The sequence below is a fragment of the Oryctolagus cuniculus genome, chromosome Y, assembly GCF_051225735.1.
Source record: "Oryctolagus cuniculus isolate XC-2025 breed Fujian yellow rabbit chromosome Y, ASM5122573v1, whole genome shotgun sequence".
Classification (NCBI taxonomy): Eukaryota; Metazoa; Chordata; class Mammalia; order Lagomorpha; family Leporidae; genus Oryctolagus; species Oryctolagus cuniculus.
The window spans coordinates 29401271-29422903 of NC_142889.1; the positions used below are offsets into that span (position 1 = coordinate 29401271).

Here is a 21633-nt window from a genome sequence, read left to right on the forward strand (position 1 = left end):
TCATTTACACAAATCTTAAAGCCATCTTAGGTCCCACCAGTTATTCACCTCTTCTTGATGACATTTTTTTAAAAAATGTTTTCTCAATTATTGGGGGACTTTGAATTTTCCTATGATTTTTAAACTACCCAATTGGGTAGTTTAAAAAATCCATGTACCATCATCTTTCATTTATGATTATTCTCAAAGAAATGGGATTGTTTTACCTTCTCTTTATTTCCCATTTTAAATGTAATTTTAATTATGTATTTTTCAGCAACTGCCCTTACAATTGTTTGTCATTCTATTATTACTCTTACCAGATTACTCATTTATTCACACATAATAATCCCTAAGTTATCATGCATACATATTTTCATAATAATCTTAAGCCTTCTGATAATTCACTGTTTTCAGTAATATATTTTTGCTTGTTCTCAATATTTATAAGATTTTGCTTTCTAAGAGTTTCAACAGGAGGATTGTGCCGCATCTTCCTGAAGAAGGTTAAGGACAAAAAGATGCACCTGGAGTTTGCCTGGAGCCCTCTGCACATCTAAGCTCGGGTGGGATCTGGGGTCCTTCGCTGGAAGCCGCTCTTGCTGAATGCAAATAGAAACCAGGCCAGCCCTCCTCAGTGGACAGTTGGTTACCTAGCAGAGGTGTCTCCTACTGAAGGTATCCTTGGCGATACTCTAAGCCATAAAAAGACAACTTGCACCCGTTTGTCTGACATCTACCCTGTCAAGTGTCCATGATGCTGGGTCCCGAGGGAGGTAAAGGCTTTGTGGTCAAGCTCCGTGGCTTGCCCTGCTCCTGCTCTATTGAGGACGTGCAGAACTTCCTGTCTGACTGCATGATTCACGATGGGGCTGCAGGCGTTCATTTTATCTACACTAGAGAAGGCAGGCAGAGTGGTGAGGCATTTGTCGAACTTGAATCAGAAGATGATGTCAAAATGGCCCTGAAAAAAGACAGGTAAAGCATGGGGCACCGGTACATTGAGGTGTTCAAGTCTCACAGAACTGAGATGGATTGGGTGTTGAAGCACAGCGGTCCAAACAGCGCTGACACCACTAATGATGGCTTCGTGCGGCTTCGAGAACTCCCGTTTGGATGCACAAGGGAAGAAATTGTTCAGTTTTTCTCAGGGTTGGAAATCATGCCAAATGGGATCACTTTGCCTGTGGACCCCGAGGGCAAGATTACAGGGGAGGCCTTCGTGCAGTTTGCCTCTCAGGAGCTGGCAGAGAAGGTGCTAGGGAAGCACAAGGAGAGAATAGGGCACAGACATATTGAGGTATTTAAGAGCAGTCAGGAAGAAGTGAGGTCATACTCAGATCCTCCTCTGAAGTTCATGTCTGTTCAGCGACCCGGGCCCTATGACAGGCCTGGCACAGCCTGGAGGTATATTGGCATTGTGAAGCAGGCAGGCTTGGAGAGAATGTGGCCTGGCACCTACAGCGCTGGCTATGGGGGCTATGAGGAGTACAGTGGCCTCAGCGATGGCTACGGCTTCACCACTGATCTGTTTGGGAGAGACCTCAGCTACTGCCTCTCAGGAATGTACGACCACAGATATGGAGACAGCGAGTTCGCAGTGCAGAGCACCACCAGCCACTGCGTCCACATGAGAGGGCTGCCATACAAAGCGACAGAGAACGACATCTACAACTTCTTCTCTCCACTTAACCCAGTGGGAGTCCATATTGAGATCTGCCCAGATGGAAGAGTGACGGGTGAAGCTGATGTGGGGTTTGCCACCCACGAAGAAGCTGTGGCAGCGATGTTGAAAGATAGGGCCAATATGCAGCACAGATACATAGAACTCTTCTTGAATTCCACCACAGGGACCAGCAACGGGGCCTACAGCAGCCAGGTGATGCAGGGCATGGGGGTGTCCGCGGCTCAGGCCACCTACAGTGGCCTGGAGAGCCAGTCAGTGAGCGGTTGTTATGGCACTGGCTATAGTGGTCAGAATAGCATGGATGGATATGATTAGTTTTGTAGAAGCATTTGAGTTAATTTCAATCAAATTTTCAGAGGCAGCCAGCAAGCAGTGAAAAAGCAGTGATTACCCTAGAGGAAGCTGTGGGACCCATTTTGCACCATGAGTTTGTGAAATCTGGATTAAAAAATTACCTCTTCAGTGTTTTCTCATGCAAACTTTTCTTCTAGCATGTGATATTGAGTAAAGGAAACTATTTTCTGCTTTTCTCGAGTAACATTTTAGTAGTATCCTTCTGAGTGATGTTATCTGAGTTAAAGTAGTTTAAGTATGCTAAATAGTGGATCTTTTACACCACACCACAGTGAACACCTTGGGGAGATGTACTTTTGTGGAAAACTCAAAGGTGCTAGATCCCTAATTCAAAGAGAAACATTTCTCATGTTTGTTCATTCTAGTTTCTATTTTCATTTAAATCTGTTAGGTTAAGTTTAAGCTTTTTAAAAGTTAGTTTTGAGAATTGAGACACAATACTAATACTGTAGGAATTGGTGAGGCCTTGACTTAAAACTTTCTTTGTACTGTGATTTCCTTTGGGGTGTATTTTGCTAAGTGAAACTTGTTAAATTTTTTGTTAACTAAATTTTTTTCTTAAAATAAAGACTTTTTCACAATAAAAAAAATATTCAACAGAATATTTGTGTCATGTTTTATTTATTACTATTCAGGTAAATGGTGACATATATCATTGATTTATGTTTCCTGGAAAAGATTTCATTTGTTTTCCCCTTTTAATGCATGATGGACTGTTTTTAGCACCTTACCTGACATTGGTTTTGCACACCTCATTCCTTTTTTTTTAAGTTTTCTTTATTTAAAAATCAGAGCTATAGGGATGGGAGGTAGGAGGGGAAGGAAGAAGGGAGGAAGAGGAGAAAGAGAGAAAGGGAGAAAAAGAGAGGAAGAGAGAGGGGAGAGAGAGAGAGGAAAGAAGGAAAGAAAGAAAGAAGGAAAGGAAGGAAGGAAGGAAGGAAGGAAGGAAGGAAGGAAGGAAGGAAGGAAGGAAGGGAGGAAGGGAGGAAGGGAGGAAGGGAGGAAGAGAGAAAGGAAGGAAGGAAGGAAGGAAGGAAGGAAGGAAGGAAGGGAGGGAGGAAGGAAGGAAGGGAGAGACCATCCATCTGCTGTTTCACTTCTCAGATGGCTGCAACAGCTAATTCTGATCCAGGTTGAAGGCTAAGAATTTCATCTAGTTCTCCCACAAGGATGGCAAGGGTCTAAACCCTTAGGCCACCTTCCACTCCTTTTCTCAGGTCATTAGCAGAGAGTTAGATCAGATGTGGGACATCTGCCCATACAGGATGCTGGCATCACAGGTAGTGTCTTGACTTATTAAACCATAAATTTAGCCTCCACTCTTGTTAACAAATTGCTTATTTTTCTCACAGTGATCACAATATTATTTTACTGCATTTGCATCTCTTTATCATTCTAGTTTATACCTTAGCATTATACGTATTACCTTTGTGTGTCATAGTATCTAGAAACCAGAGCATTCCATGTTATCTTGTTCATTGTGATTTTATCAATGCTGTGAAATTATAACTACCTCACAACCTTTATGTACTCATTTTTTTCAGATCAATTTAATGTGATACCTGGCTGTTAACTCTTTATAGGTAGCATTTTGCAGATATTGTTGATATTTTGGGGGATCAAAATGTACCTCTTATTATTGAAAGTAACATAGTTCTACATAGTCAAGGCTTTTAGTTTTTTAAAGATTTATTTTAAGGGCAGAGTGGAAAAGAAAGATGGAGGAGGAAAATTCCATGTATTTGTGCACCCATCTAATTGCCACAGCAACTGGGACTGAGCCAGGCCTAAGCCAGGAGCCAGAAACCCCATCTGGAGCTTTGATGTGGATGGCAGGAAATGGATTATTTAGGCCATAATCTTATGCCTCCAAGGTACATTAGCAGAAAGCTGGATCAGTAATGTAGAATAGATTGTACTTCTACCAGGCATCACAGTGATTGATAAGAGCAAGCCCATTGGCTTAATCCACTGTACCAGAACATCATCCCCCAGACATGCTTATTTTACTTATGTAAAATGGTATGATCTTTGGTATAAATATGTTGGATTTTCTAGCATTCATTTTTAGTTTAACAGTAACAATCTGTGCTTCTGTAACTGTATTAGATTATTTTTATTTCTCCCAAGTTATTTTTCTTACATTGATAATAATTTGCTTTTCATAATTGCATGACTTTTTAAACTATAGCTATTATCGGGGGTGGTGCTGTGGCTCACTTGGTTAATCCTCCTCCTGAAGCTCCAGCATTCCATATGGGTGCTGGTTCTAGTCATGGTTGCTTCTCTTCCAATCCAGCTTTCTTCTGTGGCCTGGGAGGGCAGTGGAGGATGGCCTAAGTGGTTAGGCCCCTGAACCTGCATGAGAGACCAGGAGGAAGTACCTGGCTCCTGGCTTCAGATCAGTGCAGTGCCAGCTTTAGCAGCCATTTGGGGAGTGAACAGAAGGAAGACCTTTCTTTCTGTCTCTCTCTCTGTCTATAACTCTACCTGTCAAATAAATTGTAAAAATTATATCTATTATCAGTACATATTTTAATGTCTTAATGTGAGCAAGCCCAACACTATGTGTTTAGCTTGGTTAGCATTTTGTGAAGTCATCAACACACTCAAATTCTGTAGGTTTCCAGTTAACTCTCACGTACATAGTTTCTCACAGATATGTTAGTTCTAAATTTTGCCTTTGATTTTTAAAACTTCCACACTGTAATTCAAGATATGTGAACCTTTCCTTTCATATATTATAGAACATGACATGATCTGTGTTATTTAAATTTTGGGATTTTTTCATAATTTCTGTTATTGATATAATTGTGTTGAACAATTTATCAGAAAGTTCCCTATGTTTAGTTTTCACACCATTATTTCCCCTTTCAAATTACACATTACTTCACACAGTAACCATAACGTATCTTATTTCATAGTGTGTGTTAATTTTTACTTGTATCTGTAATCAAAACATATGTTTTTATAACACATTCATCACTTTTTATTTTTACTTTACTTTTTAACCTGTTGTTATAACCCGTGTATCACTAACATTCTAGTAAGCCAGTGGTGATACAGTGACTTTGTTTCAGACTTGCTTTGCATTTTCACTGCTCGAAGCTCTGTGAGTCCTCCTGGGAAATTCATGTGTATACAGGAGTCCTAGGCCAGGTGTATTTACTCTTCCTTTCTAATTGACACATTTTTACCTTTTCCAGATTTTTATCATTGGCATATGAAATTTTCCATCATACATTCTAGACACTGCTATATGTCCTGTAATATACCATGTAACTTGGAAAGATCTCATCATGATTTTAGGTACTCCATTTAAAAATTTTTTTTACATTTTTTTTATTTTAAAGATAGATTTAGATACATACAGACAGAGGGAGAGACAGAGGGAAAGATGTTTCATCTACTAGTTCACTCCCCAAGTCTTCACTATGGCTGGAGCAGAGCCTATTCAAAGCCAATAGCAAAGAACTTCTCTAGGTCCCCCAAACAGGTTCAGAGGCTTATGTTCTTGTCCCATTCTCTCTACTGCTTTCCCAGGCCATAACAGAAAGCTGGATTAGAAGACTAGCAGCCAGGACATGAACTAGGACACATCTGGGATGCTAGCACCACTGGCAGAGGCCTAGCCTACTACACTTCAGCACCAGGCCCTAAGAAATACATTAAACTTCCTTGTAACAGACACTTTTTCACCAAATACCTTTATGCTTGCTAATTAATATTACTCCAACCAAGTTATTCAGTTTTACTTTCCATTTTAGAAAAATATTTTAGGAGCCAGTGCTGTGGCACAGTAGGTTAATGTTCTGGCCTGAAGTGCCAGCATCCCATATATGTGCCGGTTCAAGTCCTGGCTGCACCACTTCTGATCAAGCTCTCTGCTATGGCCTGGGAAAGCAGTAGAAAGTGGCTCAAGTCCTTGGGCCCCTGCACCTGTGTGGGAGACCCAGAGGAAGCTCCTGGCTCCTGGCTTCAGATTGGCACAGCTCCAGCCATTGAAGCCACCTGGGGAGTGAACCAGTGGATGGAAGATCTCTCTCTCTCTCTCTCTCCCTCTCTCTCTCTCTCTCTCTCTGCCTCTCCTCTCTCTGGGTAACTCATAAACAATTTAAAAAAAAAGAGAGGGAGCCCCTGCACCCGAGGTTCAGTGCCCTGTTCTTTAAAAAAAAAAAAAGAACGAAAATATTTTATGTAGTGAATATTTTATGTAGTGTTTTTGCTATTGTGTTTGAATTTATTGCTCTCTCTCTCTCTCCCCCCTCCACTCCCTTTCTCTGTCTCTCTACTTTAAATGAGTGCCACTACTATGAATCTGTGGCCATCTTGCTTGATTTTTCATTGTGATGTGATCAGGTCATTCAAAATTCTGAAAGCTGTCCTGGCAACATTCATGTGCACAGTATCTAGGGTCAGTTTAGTCTTTTACACCTTCAAAGTCACTTATTTTAAACCTAGTTGACTTTTATGATTACAAAGTTATCATTCACAGAAATTTTCCAAACTGTAGCCACAGATACACTTTCTCTTAAAATTATTAAAGTAGATGGAATGATCTCTGGTTGTTTTACATTCATTGATTTTTATTTTTTATTTCACTTCAAATTTAATTATAATTACTGTTTTCACCAAATCCCCTCATATCTACTTTTTAATAGAATTTATGGGGTTGTAAATTAACCTGCAGTTTTAGAAATTTTGCAAAGCATACTTCTAGATATTAGGATGATTTCCTTAAGTTCATTTTCTTAAGTGATTTGATCATTCATTGATTCAATGTATTGAGAATTTTTTTATATTTCTTTTTTAAGTATAGTTGAATATCTTTTTACACCAAATACTCCTATTTTGACTTGTCACCCTGTTATTTCTCATATTGCATTACTAATTTTTTAAAGATTTTTGTTTATTTGACAGGTAGAGTTACAGACAGTAAGAGAGACAGAGAGAAAGATCTTCCTTCCATTGGTTCACTCCCCAAATGGCCGCCACGGCCAGAGCTACACCATCGTGCTGACCACTGCATTACTAAATTTTGCTCACTAAATCTCTATATTAGTTAAAACATTTCATAGCATGAGTATCTACATTATTGTTTGGTTTTGAAAGATATTTTTCTCATGTTGAAAAAGGTTATGTAGACACATCATTCATTCAATAATATTTTACAACAAATGAGAATTGTATTGAGGCTACAGGACCAAGGGTTCTGGCAGGGCATCCCTGTATAGGCAGAGCCATAAATGACCATATTGGGCTGGAAGTTTTTCTGTTTGTTTATTTTTAAATATTTATTTATTTATTTGACAGGCAGAGTGGACGGTGAGAGAGAGAGACAAAAGTCTTCCTTTGTCATTGGTTCACCCTCCAATGGCAGCCTCTGTGGCCAGCACATTGTGCTGATCTGAAGCCAGGAGCCAGGTGCTTCTGGACTTGAGCCATTCTCCACTGCCTTCCCAGGTGACAGCAGAGAGCTGGCCTGGAAGAGGGGCAACTGGGACAGAATCCGGCACCCCAACTGGGACTAGAACCCAGTGTGCCAGTGCCGCAGGTGGATGATTAGCCTATTGAGCCACAGCACCAGCTCTTAAACATTTATTTAGTTTTTTAGATATTTTTATTTTGATAGCCAGAGTCATAGATAGGAAGAGGGAAATATAGAGGAAGAGAGAAATGGCCACAGTGACTGGGATTGGGTCTGGCTGAAGTCAGGAGACAAGAGCTTCTTATAGGTCTCCCACATAAGTGCAGAGGCTTTAGAATTTGGGACATTTCCATGGTTTTTCTAAGCACATTAGTGGAGAGGCAGATCTGAAATGGACTCCTGAAGCTCAGAACTATGCCCATGTGGGATGGTGGCATCACAGGAGGTAGAGATAATTGATATGGCTGCATTTTTCTTGTGACAGTTGGCATCACACAGATGTAGTTGAGTTTAACACTTGAGGCAGATCATGTCACATTTGTGTGTGTGTATATATATATATTATACAAAAAGAAAATGATTTGTTTATCCAGTCAATAATTAATGAACATCTCAGTTGATTCCATATCTTAGCTATTGTGAACTGAGCTGCAATGGAATGGGAGTACAGATAACTCTTTCATATTCCAATTTTTTTCTTTACTTGATTTGCAGAAATTCCTAGGAGTGCAATGGCTGGGTCATATGGTACATCTGTGTTCAGATTTTAGAGATATCTCCATGCTGTCTTATACAGTGGTTGGAGAAGTTTACATTCCTACCAACAGTGGATTAGTGTACCTTTTTCCCCACATCCTCATGAACATTTGTTGTTTGTTAATTTCTGTATGAGAATCATTCTAACTGTGGTGAAGTGAAACTCATTGTCATTTTGAATTGCATTTCCCTGATACCTGGTGATTTTTTTCAAGTGTCTTTTGGCCATATTAATTTCCATTCTTGACAAATGACTGTTCAAGTCCTTTGCCCAATTCTTAACTGGATTGTTTGTTTTGTCATTGTTGAGTTTCTTGATTTCTTTATAGATTCTGGATATTAACCCTTTATCAGCTGCATAGTTTCCAGCTATTTTCTTTCATTCTGTCAATTGCCTCTTTACTGTGCTAAGTGTTTTGTTTGCAATACAGAAGCATCTCAGCTTGAAGTAATCCTATTTGTCAATTTTAATTTTGATTGTGGTATTTGGGGTCTTTTCCAGTAAGTCTTTGCCCATGCCAATGTCTTGAAGAATTTCCTCAGTGTTTCCTAATAATTAGATTTTATCAGTTTATAGATTTAGATCTTTGATCCATTTTGAGTAGATTTTTGTGCAAGGCCTAGGTTGTGGACTTGTAGCGTACTGCTGAACATGGAGATCCAGTTTTCCCAGCACTATTTGTTGTTGAGACTGTCCTTGTTCTGAGGATTGATTTTAGCTCCTTTGCATGGATTGATTTCTGGAACTTCTATTCTGTTTCATTGGCCTCTACCTGTCTGTTTTAGTACAAGCACCAAACTGTTTTGGTTATAACTACACTGTAGTATGACCTGAAATCTAATATTGTGATTCCTTTGACTATTTTTGTTGTATAAGATTGATTTAGCTATTTGGGGTCTCTTGTGTTTCATATGAATAATAGCATCATTTTTCCTAGTTATGAGAAGAATGTCTTTGGTATTTTGATTTGGATTGCATGGAATATATAAATTGCTTTCAGTGGTATGGACATTTTGAAAATATTGATTGTTCTAATCCATGAAAATGGAAGATGTGTCCATTTTTATGTCTTTGTCTAATTATTTAATTTTTTTATAATTTTTGAAATAGAGATATTTGTCAACTTTGGTTAAATTTATAATAAAGTATTTATACTTTGAAGCTATTGTAAAAGATTTATCTTAAAATTACATTCTGAACATGGTACTATGTATACAAAGGTTATTGTTTTTTGCATGTTAATTGTATATCTGTTGTTACATTTCCTTTTTCATCTCTGATTTTATTGATTTGGCTCTTCTCCATCTTTTTTGATTAGCCACATCAATGCCGTGTGTCAGTTTTATTTTTTCAGAAAACCATCTTTTCGTTTTACTGATCTTTTATAATTTTTTGCTCATTTTTGCTTATGTCTTCTCTAAGTTGTATATTTCCTCCTAATTTGGCATTTAGTTGCTGTTTTTCTAGGTCCATGAAATACATAGATTGACATTTATTTCCAAATTTCTTGATGTAGGCAACAATTGCTATAAATTTCCCTATTAACACTGCTTTTCCTATATCCATAAATTTTCATATGATGTATTATCATCTTCATTCATTTTTTATTTTTTCTCTTTTGATTGTATCTATGACAAACCATTTATTTAGGAGATGTTGCTCTCTCTCCATGGGTTTTCATGTAATCTAGAAATTCTTGAGTTGTTAATTTCTAGCTTCATTATATTGTGGTCAGAGAAGATGCATTGTATGATTCTGATTTTTTGATTTTGCTTAATTTTTATTTTGGCCTAGTGTATGGTCTATCCTAGGGAAGATTCCATGCACTGAAATGAGAATGTATATTGTGCAACTGTAGAGTGAAAACCTCTGAAGATAACAGGTCTATTTGGTCCATAATTTGATCCATAATCTCTGTTAAGTGTATTGTTTCTTTATTGAATTTCCGTCCATTAATTTAAGTGGGATGTTGAAGTCCCCCATTACTATTGTATCAGCACATGCCTCCCTTTAGATACATTAACACTTCTTTTAAATAGGCAGGTGCCCTATAATTGGGCACATACACATTTCTTGAAGTCCAATTTTCCTGTTGAATTGATCTCATTGCATAACACATTTCTCTTTCTGTTTTAACAATTCCTGTGGTGAAGTTTATTTTGTCTGATATTAGGATGGTTACACCAGCTTGTTTTTGCTTTCTGTTAGTATGGGATAGCTTTCTCCATTCTTTAACTTTCAGTCTGGATGGATCTTTGTTGTGAGATGTGTTTCTTGTAGGCAGCAATTACATGGCTTTTGAATGTAAAAGATACATTAAGTTTGTATCATTTAGCTGTAAATTTGAGGCTGTTTAACATTCAAGGTTAATATTGATCAGAAATGACTTGGCTTTGCCAGTTTTCTATAAATATTCCTATTGTTGTTGGATTTCTATTGTAGTTTTACAGGGAGATTTTCTCCATTTACATTCTTTCATAATGTTGACTGTCTTTCTGTTTCTGTGTATAGCAGACATGTAAGCATTTTTTGTAAGGTTGGACAAGTGTCAAATTCTTTCAATTCCTGTTTGCTATGGAATGTCATTATTTCATTGTATTTCATAAATGAGAGCATTACATGATATAGTATTCTGGGTTGACAATTTTATTCTCTTATGACTTGAGCTATATCTTTCAATTCTCTCTTAACCTGTAGAGTTTCTGATGAGAAGTCAGCTGTGATTCTAATTGGAGATCCTCTGAAAGTAATCTGAAATTTCTCTGATACACATTTTAGAATTTATTTTTGTCTTTTACTGTGGAAAGTTTGACTATGATGTGTCTTGCTGAGGATCTTTTCTGGTCATTTCTATTATGAGTTCTATTTGCTTTCTTTTATTGAGTGTCTCTTTCTTTCTCCAAATTGGGGGAGTTTTCTGTAATTCTTTCACTAAATAGGCCTTCTGGCCCATTTTCTCTTTCCAGACTTTCAGGAAATCCTAAGCACCATACATTGTGCCATTTGATAGTATACCATAAATCTCCAACATTACCTCTAATTTTTCTAATTTCTTCAGTTTTTATCTGACTGTGAAATTTCCAGGAATTGTCTTTCAACTCAGATATTCTTTCTTCTGCCTCAGCAATTCTGTTTTTAATGCTTTCTACCATATTTTTAATTTGATCTATTGAATTCTATATTTCTTTTTTAAAAAGATTTATTTTATTTATTTGAAAAATAGAGTTACAGAGAGAGGTAGAGACAGAGAGGTCTTGCATCTGCTGCTTTACTCCTTAGATGGCTGCAATGGCTAGAGCTGTGCCAATCTGAAGCCAAGAGCCAAAAGCTTCTTCTAGTCTCTCACATAGGTCCAGGGGCCCAAGGACTTGGGCCATCCCCTACTGCTATCTCAGGTCATAGCATAGAGCTGGATCAGAAGAGGAGCAGCAGGCACTAGAACTGGCACCCATATAGGATGCCAGTGCTTCAGGCCAGGGCTTTAACCCACTACACCACTGCGCAGGCCCCTGAATTCTTTATTTCTAATATTTCATTTTGATTTCTCTTTAAATATCAATTTCATGGGAAAATTTCAGTCATGTCATGTATGAATTTCTTTAAATCATTAATTTGGTTCTGGTTACTTTTGAGTAATCCTGTGTGTAATCTTTGGAATTTAATTTCTGGCATTTCATCAATCCCTTCATCTTCATATTCTAGTATTGAAATGTTTTTGTGTTCCTTTGTGGATGAGGTCATGTTGTCTTCTTACTCTTGTTTCTTCAATTTCCTCATTTATGTTAGGCATTTGTGGAGATACTTGTTTTTCCCTCTTATCACTTTTATTTTTGAACTGTGCATCTGTGGCTTAGTGGAATGTTTGTACTTTCAGTGAATGCCCTTATGTGTGCTGGGTGTGGCCAGGGAGTTCTGGTCAGTGCTTCATGGTGGGGCACATATCAAGGGTAAATCTCTTATTGATAACAGAAGGTAGGCAATGATCACCTCTGTTAGTGTGATCACATCTTTACCTCCTCTCCTCTAAGGTGATCAATGCCTGGGTCTTAACCCCAAGTGGGTGTAACATTCATGTGCACTGCCATGTGAACTGCTCAAATGAGCTACACATCCTTCATTCCAAGTTTATATCCTATTGCAGCGATTGGTCTGAGGTAACCAGGGAGCTCTGAGCATGTGGAGTCTCACAGAATGATTGCCCAGAGGCCCAGCTACAACATGTGCCCTCCCCTACCACCAGAGTTCCCACAGTCTTAACACACAAGCTCCCACAGTCATTGGGTGTGGAGGGTCCACTCTGCCTCACCAGATGTTTTGACCCGGAGTGACAGACATTCCTTGAGCCAGCTGTCTGTGGGTGCTCCTCTTAGGTGGCTTGAGCCCCATAGTCTGTGGTATATTAGGAGCATGGGGTCCTCACACAATCTTTTTGGGTGCCCAGCCCACTATCGGTCTTCCCCAATCAGGCTCAAAGTCAGTGATGACCATGGATTTTCCCCTCTATTTAGAATCACTGGATTTTATGTGTACACAAGAGCCACTGACTGAATATTGCTGTCTCCCCACCATTGCTGGCAGTACTGCTTAGGAGATGCCATCCTGTCTCATCCAGCTCTGAGTATGTGCATCAAGGCTTCCATAGCAGCTACTTTAGCCTAAAATGGCACCCTCCTCCCCTAATTGCAGCAGGCACCATGGTGGGAGGGGGTGAAATGAGTCAAACATGCCCTTTCCATTTCCACTGGGACCAAGGTTACCTTCTAATGTTTGGGGCTCCTGGATAAATTCACACTGGCTAAATCACCAGGATCTTCATTAGGGTTCCCACGTAGAGGATAGGGGCCCAAACACTTGGGCCAACTTCCACTGTTTTTTTCTACATCATTATCAGGGAGCTGTATTGTAATTGAGGCAGTCAAGACATGAGTCACCACCCAGTTTGGATGCCAGTATCACAGGCATCAGTTTTACCTGCTTTGCCACAATGCACACCCCTCCACTCACTTTTACAATTTCCTAAGTTAGCACTATCCCCATATCCTTCAATGAGGTTGCTTCATACATTTAGAATACATTATTGCTGAACTCCCTGACATTATATATTTTTAATCTATAGACTTTAAAGAGCTACAGATTTGGACAGACTCATAGCGTAATATCATCCTCCAGGATAGTTTCAACACTCTAACACTTCCCTGTGCTTCACATACACATCATTTTTCCTCCATATGTCACAAACACTAATTTGTTTCCCATAATTTGGTTTTACCCTTTCACATAGAAACACACATTTAAAGATTCCAACTGGATATCTGTGACATGATAGCTATTGAATACAATTAAATTGTATGGGTGTCCTGGAGTCTATTTTATATGCATCTATAAAAACACATTGATGCCTTATGATTTTTTTTGGACAGGTAGAGTGGACAGTGAGAGAGACAGAGAAAAAGTTCTTCCTTTTGCCGTTGGTTCACCCTCCAAAGGCTGCTGTGGCCGGCGCACCGCACTGATCCAATGGCAGGAGCCAGGTACTTCTCCTGGTCTCCCATGGGGTGCAGGGCCCAAGGACTTGGGCCATCCTCCACTGCACTCCCTGGCCACAGCAGAGAGCTGGCCTAGAAGAGGGGCAACTGGGACAGAATCCGGTGCCCCGACCAGGACTAGAACCCGGTGTGCCAGCGCTGCAAGGTGGAGGATTAGCATAGTGAGCTGCGGCGCCAGCCGATGCCTTATGATTTTTAAGAGTCATTTGAAAGGTAGATTTACACAGAGAGGACACACACACACACATACACACAAAGAAAGAGAGAGAGGGAGAGAGAGGGGGGGGGAGAGAGAGAACTCCCATCCACTGGTTCACTCCCCAAAATGGCCACAAAGGCTGGGGCTGTGCCACGGCCAAGTCAGGAAGCATAAGCTTCCCCTGGATCTCCCAATGTTTGTAGGAGACCAAGGACTTGTTTCATCTTCTACTGCTTCCCCAGGTTGCACCAGCAGGGAGCTGAATTGGAAATGGAGTAGCCAGAACTCAAATTGGTGCCCATATATGATGCCAGCACTGCAGGTCGTGGCTTAACTTGCTGAACTACAGTGCAGACCCCAACTTTTGATCCTTAATGGTCATGAAGTGGGCATCCGCATTTGCATGCATGAAAGCTGTAGTGTTGACTCAAATTTTTGAATCACCAAGATAACTCCCTAGCTATACAATTGCATGATCCTCATTCAAGCCATTTTAAAATCAACCTAGGAAGCAGTTCAACTGTGGGGAATTCATTTGGCATATTGGTGAAGATACCACTTTGGGCATAGTTCCTGGGTTAAACTCCTGGCTTCACCTCTGATTCCTCCTTCATTTTAGTACAGACCCTGGTTTGCAGCAGGTGATGATTCAAGTAGTTGGGTCCTTGACCCCAATCTGGGAGATCCTGATTGAGTTCCCTGCTCCTTTCTTTGGTCTGGCCCAGCCTTGGATGTTGTGTGTATTGGGTTTGAACTAGCAGTTGGGTGATCTTACTCTATTTCTGTGTCTCTATGTCTCCCTGTATTTTAAATAGAGATTCTAAATAAGTAAAAAATGTTAAAAAATGGGGCTAGCACTATGGCAAAATGAGTTATGCTGCCACCTGCAACACAGGCATCCCATATGGGCACCAATTAGATTCCCAGATGCATCTCTTCCTATCCAGCTCACTGTAATGAGCCTGGGAAAGAGTAGAAGATGGCCCAAGTACTTGGGCTCCTGCACCTGTGTGAGAAACTTGGATGAACACCTGGTTCCTGTATTCAGTCTTGCCCAGCCCTGGCTGTTGTAGACATTGGAGGAGTGAATCATCAGATGGAAGATCTCATTGTCTCATACTTTCTTTCTGTAACTCTGCCTTTCAAAAGATATTAAAAGTGAAAAATATTAGAAACTCCCTGACTGAAATCTGAGTTGCTTTACCATGCTGCACTTCTGTCAGCAGTGAACATGATTCCTATTTGTGGCCAACTTTTTGTGTCATCAAATATTTGAATTTTTCTACTTGTAATGTATATGTGCTGATATCTTAGTGTGATTTTCATTTGCAATTTCCTAATAATATATTATGGTAAGCATCTTTCCATATTTTTATTGGAATTGATGATGTAATATAGTTTGGTTCTTTCTTGGATATTTACCCCGTTTCAGATTGGGTGCATATTTTTATAGGTTTGTTTTAAGGATATATTATTATGGCCAGCACCACGGCTCAATAGGCTAATCCTCTGCCTGCAGCATGGCACACTGGGTTCTAGTCCTGGTTGGGGCACCGGAGTCTGTCCTGGTTGCCCCTCTTTCAGGCCAGCTCTCTGCTATGGCCCGGGAGTGCAGTGGAGGATGGCCCAAGTCCTTGGGAGACCAGGAGAAGCACCTGGCTCCTGGCTTCATATCAGCGCGATGTTCTGGCTGCAGCACGCTGGCCACGGCGGTCATTGGAGGGTGAACCAACGATAAAAGGAAGACCTTTCTCTCTGTCTCTCTCTCTCACTGTCTACTCTGCCTGTCAAAAAAAAATTGGGGGTATATTATTACAACAACCTCTTAAGGAAATCTTATTAATATAAATAGAACAGATTTCATGCATTTCATAGGTAACAATTTATTTCTCTCCTTCAGTCCTCCTCCTACCTTCCTTTGTTTTTTGCTTTTATAATTTTTGTAAAAACATAATTTCAGCATGCTCAATAATCTTTGGCTTAATGCACCACTAAACATAATATTCAACAAGTAACAAGTGTTAAGTCCACAGTTCCACAGGAGTATAAAGAGCTAAAAAAAATCAAATAAGAATGTGTTCATTTCATCCCTATACCTTTTTTGTATCCTATGTAACTACCACATATCAGAGAAAATATATAATATGTGTCTTTTGAGGAATAAATTATTTCAGTAAGCATAATAGTTCCAGTTTCACCCATTTTAACGTGAAAGAGGATTTTACTCATTTTTATGGCTGTGTAGTATTCCATAGAGTGTGTGTGTGTGTGTATGTGTGTGTATACACCATGTTTTATTTATTCCGTCATCACTTGATGGACAACTGGATTAATTTTGTATCTTAGCTCTTGTAAATTGACCTGCAATAAACATGGGGTTACAAATAACTATTTTATATGCTCATTTCATTTGATTTGGGTAAATTCCCAGGACGGGGATGGCTATGTTTTATGGTAGATCTATTTTCAGATTTCTGAGGTACATTCATATTGGCTTCCATAATGGTTGTACTAGTTTACATTGCCTTTAGTGGTGGGTTGAGGTAACTTTTCTCCACATCCTTACCAGCATTATTTTTTATTTTTTTAAAATATTTATTTTATTTATTTGAAAGAGAGTTACAGAGGTAGAGAGAGAGAGAGGTCTTCTGTCCTCTGGTTCACTCTCCAGATGGCTGTGATGGCCGGAGCTGTGCTGATCCAAAGCCAGGAGCCAGGAGCTTCCTCTGGGTCTCCCATGTGGGTGCAGGGGCCCAAAGACTTGGGCCATCCTTCATTGCCATCCCAGGAAATAGCAGAGAGCTGGATCAGAAGTGGAGCATCTGGGACCCTAACCAGCACCCATACAGGATGCAAGCACTTCTGGCCAGGGTGCTAATCAGCTGCACCACAGCACTGGCCCTTATTTTTCATTTTTGAATGATAGCCATTCTAACTGGGGTGAGGTGAAACCTCATTGTGGTTTGTTTGTTTTTGACAGAGTTAGAAAGAGAAAGAAAGAGACAGAGAGAAAGGTCTTCCTTTTTCCATTGGTTCACCCCCCAATTGGCCGCTACAGCCGACACACCACGCTGATCCAAAGCCAGGAGCCAGGTGCTTCCTCCTGTTCCTCCTGTTCTCCCAAGTGGGTGCAGGGCCCAAGAACCTGGGCCATCCTCCACTGCACTCCTGGGCCACAGCAGAGAGCTGGACTTGCATTTTCCTGATGGCTAGTGATCCTGGACATTTTTTCATATATCTGTTGGCCATTTATATTTCATCCTTTGAAAAATGCCTATTCATGTCATTTGCCTATTTCCAAACTACATTGTTTTGTTTTTATTGACTTTCTTCAGCTTTTTCCAGATTCTGAATATTAATCCTTTATCATATACATAGTTAGCAAATAATTTTGCTTGTTGGCCAATTCACCTTATTGAGCATTTCCTTTGTTGTGTAGAATCTTAAATTGTTATGATCCTGTAACTTTTTTTTTATTTGATTGTGTTTTTGGGGTCTTTTTTTTGCCTATGTCAATGCCTTGCAGTGTTTCCTCAAACAGTCTTTTAGCTCAATTATGACATAGATGCATTGTTTAATTCAAATCTGTCTTGTCACTTTTTAAAAGCATCTTTCAAAAAAAGTATTTTTAACTGTCACACAGTTCCTAATTTTTTTGCTATTCTTGTTTAGGAGCTATGTCATTGGTGTAACACTGAAAGCAAATTATCAAACATGGGTCATACTTTTTGATGTAGACATTTTATTTTTTTACATTGTTAAGGATATGACTCATTTTGATTTAAATTATGTAAAGTTTATATCTATGATCATTTTTGCATGTTTGTCCAATAACTTTAGGTGAATTTTTTATGTTCTTTAGATTTGTTCTGGAAATCATTTAAGTCACTTAAAATCAGTTTCATCCTTTTAAGTTTTAATTTTATTCTTCTTTGGGTGGTTATGATTCAGCATTCAATTATGCATTAATTTTTCTTATTATCAATGCAAATACATTCTTAAAATTCTAGTGCATTCTTCTGGAATGAATGATTCTACCCTGGCTGGAGAGAAGAGGCTCTATGTCCATCTCTGTGAGCCCTGGTATTGTCTCCTGTGATTCCATGGATGGTTCCCTCACAGTGGTCATTTTCCATGCATGCCCTGTTCAGTCCTCAGCTACAATACTCCAGGGTACCCCTACTCATCTTGGGTCTACCCAGTGTGCACATATTTCCTTTTGGGGGGCCCATTTTAAATCTTTCATTTTCATTTCATTTATTCTAAAAGTTGCTTGTTTAATTTGAATAATACATATATTCTTTTATCATAAATTACTTTTGTGAATATTTCCCCTAGTTTTGACCTTTTCTCTTAACATTGTTTGTCAGAATGATGTTTCTCATTTTCATGATGTCCAGTTAGTAATCACTTATTCCATGGATTGTGCCTTCAATGTTGTGTCAAAAACTCAGCATCACACCCAAGATTATCTAAAATTTTCTACAATATTATTTTCTGGGAGGTTATTAATTTTGATTTCTTGTGGTAGATGTAGGACCCACTATATTAATTAAGTTAATTTTTGTGAAACTCATGCATAGATTTTCATTGTATTATATACTTTTGCCAAGGATATCTCTGTTCCATTATATTGCATTCACTCCTTTGTCAATTATCTGCTACCTATACTTGGAAAGATCAATTCTGGGTCTCTCTTCTGTGAAGTCATAATGAATGTTAGGTCATAAAACAGTATGGTGTCAGTAATAATTCAGATGTCATAATCCTATCATTTTTATGTCATAAACTAGCAATTTTGTTATAGTAATCAATTTCTATGTCATAAACCTTACATGTGAAAACAGAAACCTACCCTGTGAGGTCATAATTGTTGTCATAAAAACACTGCAATGTCATAATCATTGGATGTGATTAACCACAACTGTTTTATCATAATAATAATTTCATATCATAAAAATCTTCACTGTGTCATAATTTGATGTGATAAAACAACATGCTAAGCTCATAAAAGCCAATGTGATGTTATATACCTATCATTGTGATGTCATAAGCCATCTTTGTTAAATCATAATTTCAATGTCACTAAAAGCATTCTCATATCAATTGTGATGTCATAAAATCCATTGTGATGCCATATGTCAACCGATATTTAGTCATAATGAATTGTGATATACAGCATTATTGTGATGTCATAATCTTTGTAATGACATGTACAAGTGTAATGTCATAAAATCCATGTGATGTTTAATGATTGCAATGTCATAGAACTAAAATTGTTACATCATAAAAATCATTATGATGACAAAAATCTTTTCTCAATTATTAGGGGACTTTGAATTTTTTGCAGACTGCCCTCATGGGCAGGGCAGGCGAGTGCCCCAGGACCTGGCCCTGCAGCCTGGGTGTGGGTGGCCATGAGAGGGGTGGCAGCCAGGGAGCAGTGCTCCTGGGTGGGGGGAGGTCCTTGACAACAAAAGAGGAGGTGAGGCGGCTTCCTGCAGCCAGTGCACCATGGCCACGAGAATCCTTATACATTTTTAATGACAATGAAAGTTGGTACAGTTGTTTTGGAGACCAGTAAAAATGTTTCCCTCAAAGTTAAAAATAGATGTCATCTATGACCCATTTATCTCACACCCAGCCATATGTTTGAATGAAAGGAAATAAACATGCCATAGAGATACCTGAGTTCCCAAGTCCAGCGCTATTCACAATAACTAGGTACAGATCTACTTTTGTGCAGATTGATGCATGAATAGAAGAAGAAAATGCAATACATAAAAACAAAAAAATGCTCTTCAGCCATAAAAAGAATGAATCCTAATATTAGTCATAAAATAGATTTAACTGTAGGTTATCATATTAGGTGAAAATAGGCAGACAAAGAAAGTGTTTAATAAAAGTAGACCTGATATTGGATTAATGATTACTAGAGACTAGGGATTATGAGGGCAGGGTAGAGAAAGGTTAAATAAAGAACACCAAAACAATAAATTTTAATATTCCACAGCACAGTAGGGTGACTACAGCTTATAATATGTATTTCATGTTTAATTGTTTGAAAATAAATATATTAATATCTCAAAATGGATTTACGGCAGTGATCATAACATGTCAGAAAGTGGTATATTCTCATATACATCAGTAATTGAGTAAAGAAGCATGTATAATTATATATAAAAATAATATATTCATGCAGTTTTTATACTCTTTATATTTAACTTCCACAAATAGAAGATTTGTGGTATGTTTCCTTGTGGGTCTGTTTTATTTCATTTATCATAATAATCTTCACTTGCATCCATTTTGTTGCAAATGTCAGGATTTCATTATTTTTTGTAGCTGAGTCATAGTCCATCATGTACATATAATAATAATGTATATGTATATAATATATGTATAATGTATATAATAATAATGTACATATACATGTACATAATGTATTGTTTGGCATTGTTTACATTAAATGCTAGATCTTTATTGTTCTTCATTAAATATTCACTAATGACAAAACATGTTCAAACACAGGCAGATTCAGAACAAAAAAGTGTTGAATATTGGTTTCACCACTTCCTGGCTGAATACATTTGAAACTTAACTCTGCACCTGTCTCTGCATGTCTAATGAGAATAATCTGACTTATGATGCAAGATGATTCTAGAGGTTAGAGATCACATCAAATTAATATGGTGTCTTACACATAGCAAATATCCAATGAATACTAGTTCTTTTTTTTAACTTTTATTTAATGAATATAAATTTCCAAAGTACAGAATATTGATTACAATGGCTTCCCCCCAATAACGTCCCTCCAACCTGCAACGCTCCCCTTATACACTCCCTCTCCCCTTCCATTCACATCAAGATTCATTTTTGATTCTCTTTATATACAGAAGATCAGCTTAGCATACATTAAGTAAAGATTTCAACAGTTTGCTCTCACACAGAAACATAAAGTGAAAAATACTGTTTGAGTACTATTTATAGCATTAAATCTCAATGTACAGCACACTAAGGACAAAGATCCTACATGAGGAGTAAGTGCACAGTGACTCCTGTTGTTGACTTAACAAATTGACACTCTTGTTTATGGTCTCAGTAATCACCCTAGGCTCTTGTCATGAGCTGCCAAGGCTATGGAAGCCCCCTGAGTTCACTGACTCTGATCATATGTAGACAAGGCCATGGTCAAAGTGGAAGTTCTCTCCTCCCTTCAGAGAAAGGTATCTCCTTCTTTGATGACCCATTCTTTCCACTGGGATCTCACTCACAGAGATCTTTCATTTAGGTTTTTTTTCCCCCCAGAGTGTCTTGGCTTTCCATGCCTGAAATACTCTCCTGGGCATTTCAGCAGGATCCGCATGCCTTAAGGGCTGATTATGAGGCCAGAGTGCTGTTAGAACATTTGCCATTCTATGGGTCGGCTGTGTATCTCACTTCCCATGTTGGATCATTCTCTCCCTTTTTGATTCTATCAGCTAGTATTTGCAGACACTATTCTTGTTTATGTGATCCCTTTGGTTCTTAGTCCTATCATTATGATCAATTGTGAACAGAAATTGATCACTGGGACTAGTGAGATGGCATTGGTACATGCCACCTCGATGGGATTGAATTTGAATCCCCTGCTATGTTTCTAACTCCACCATTTGAGGCAAGTCAGCTTGAGCATGTCCTGAA

General features: G+C 38.7%; 1 protein-coding gene across 1 annotated transcript; it reads left to right on the top strand.

Moving 5' to 3' along the window:
- Positions 1–540: 540 nt before the first annotated feature.
- On the top strand, positions 541–2168 carry LOC149119455 (heterogeneous nuclear ribonucleoprotein F-like). Its single transcript, XM_089325299.1, has one exon. It carries the CDS (start codon positions 965–967, stop codon positions 1979–1981), a length of 1017 nt encoding a protein of 338 aa, XP_089181425.1. The 5' UTR covers positions 541–964; the 3' UTR covers positions 1982–2168.
- Positions 2169–21633: the final 19465 nt, after the last annotated feature.

Excerpts from the sequence above, each read along its gene's own strand:
- LOC149119455 (XM_089325299.1), top strand. The coding sequence starts at position 965 with ATGGGGCACCGGTACATTGAGGTGTTCAAGTCTCACAGAACTGAGATG.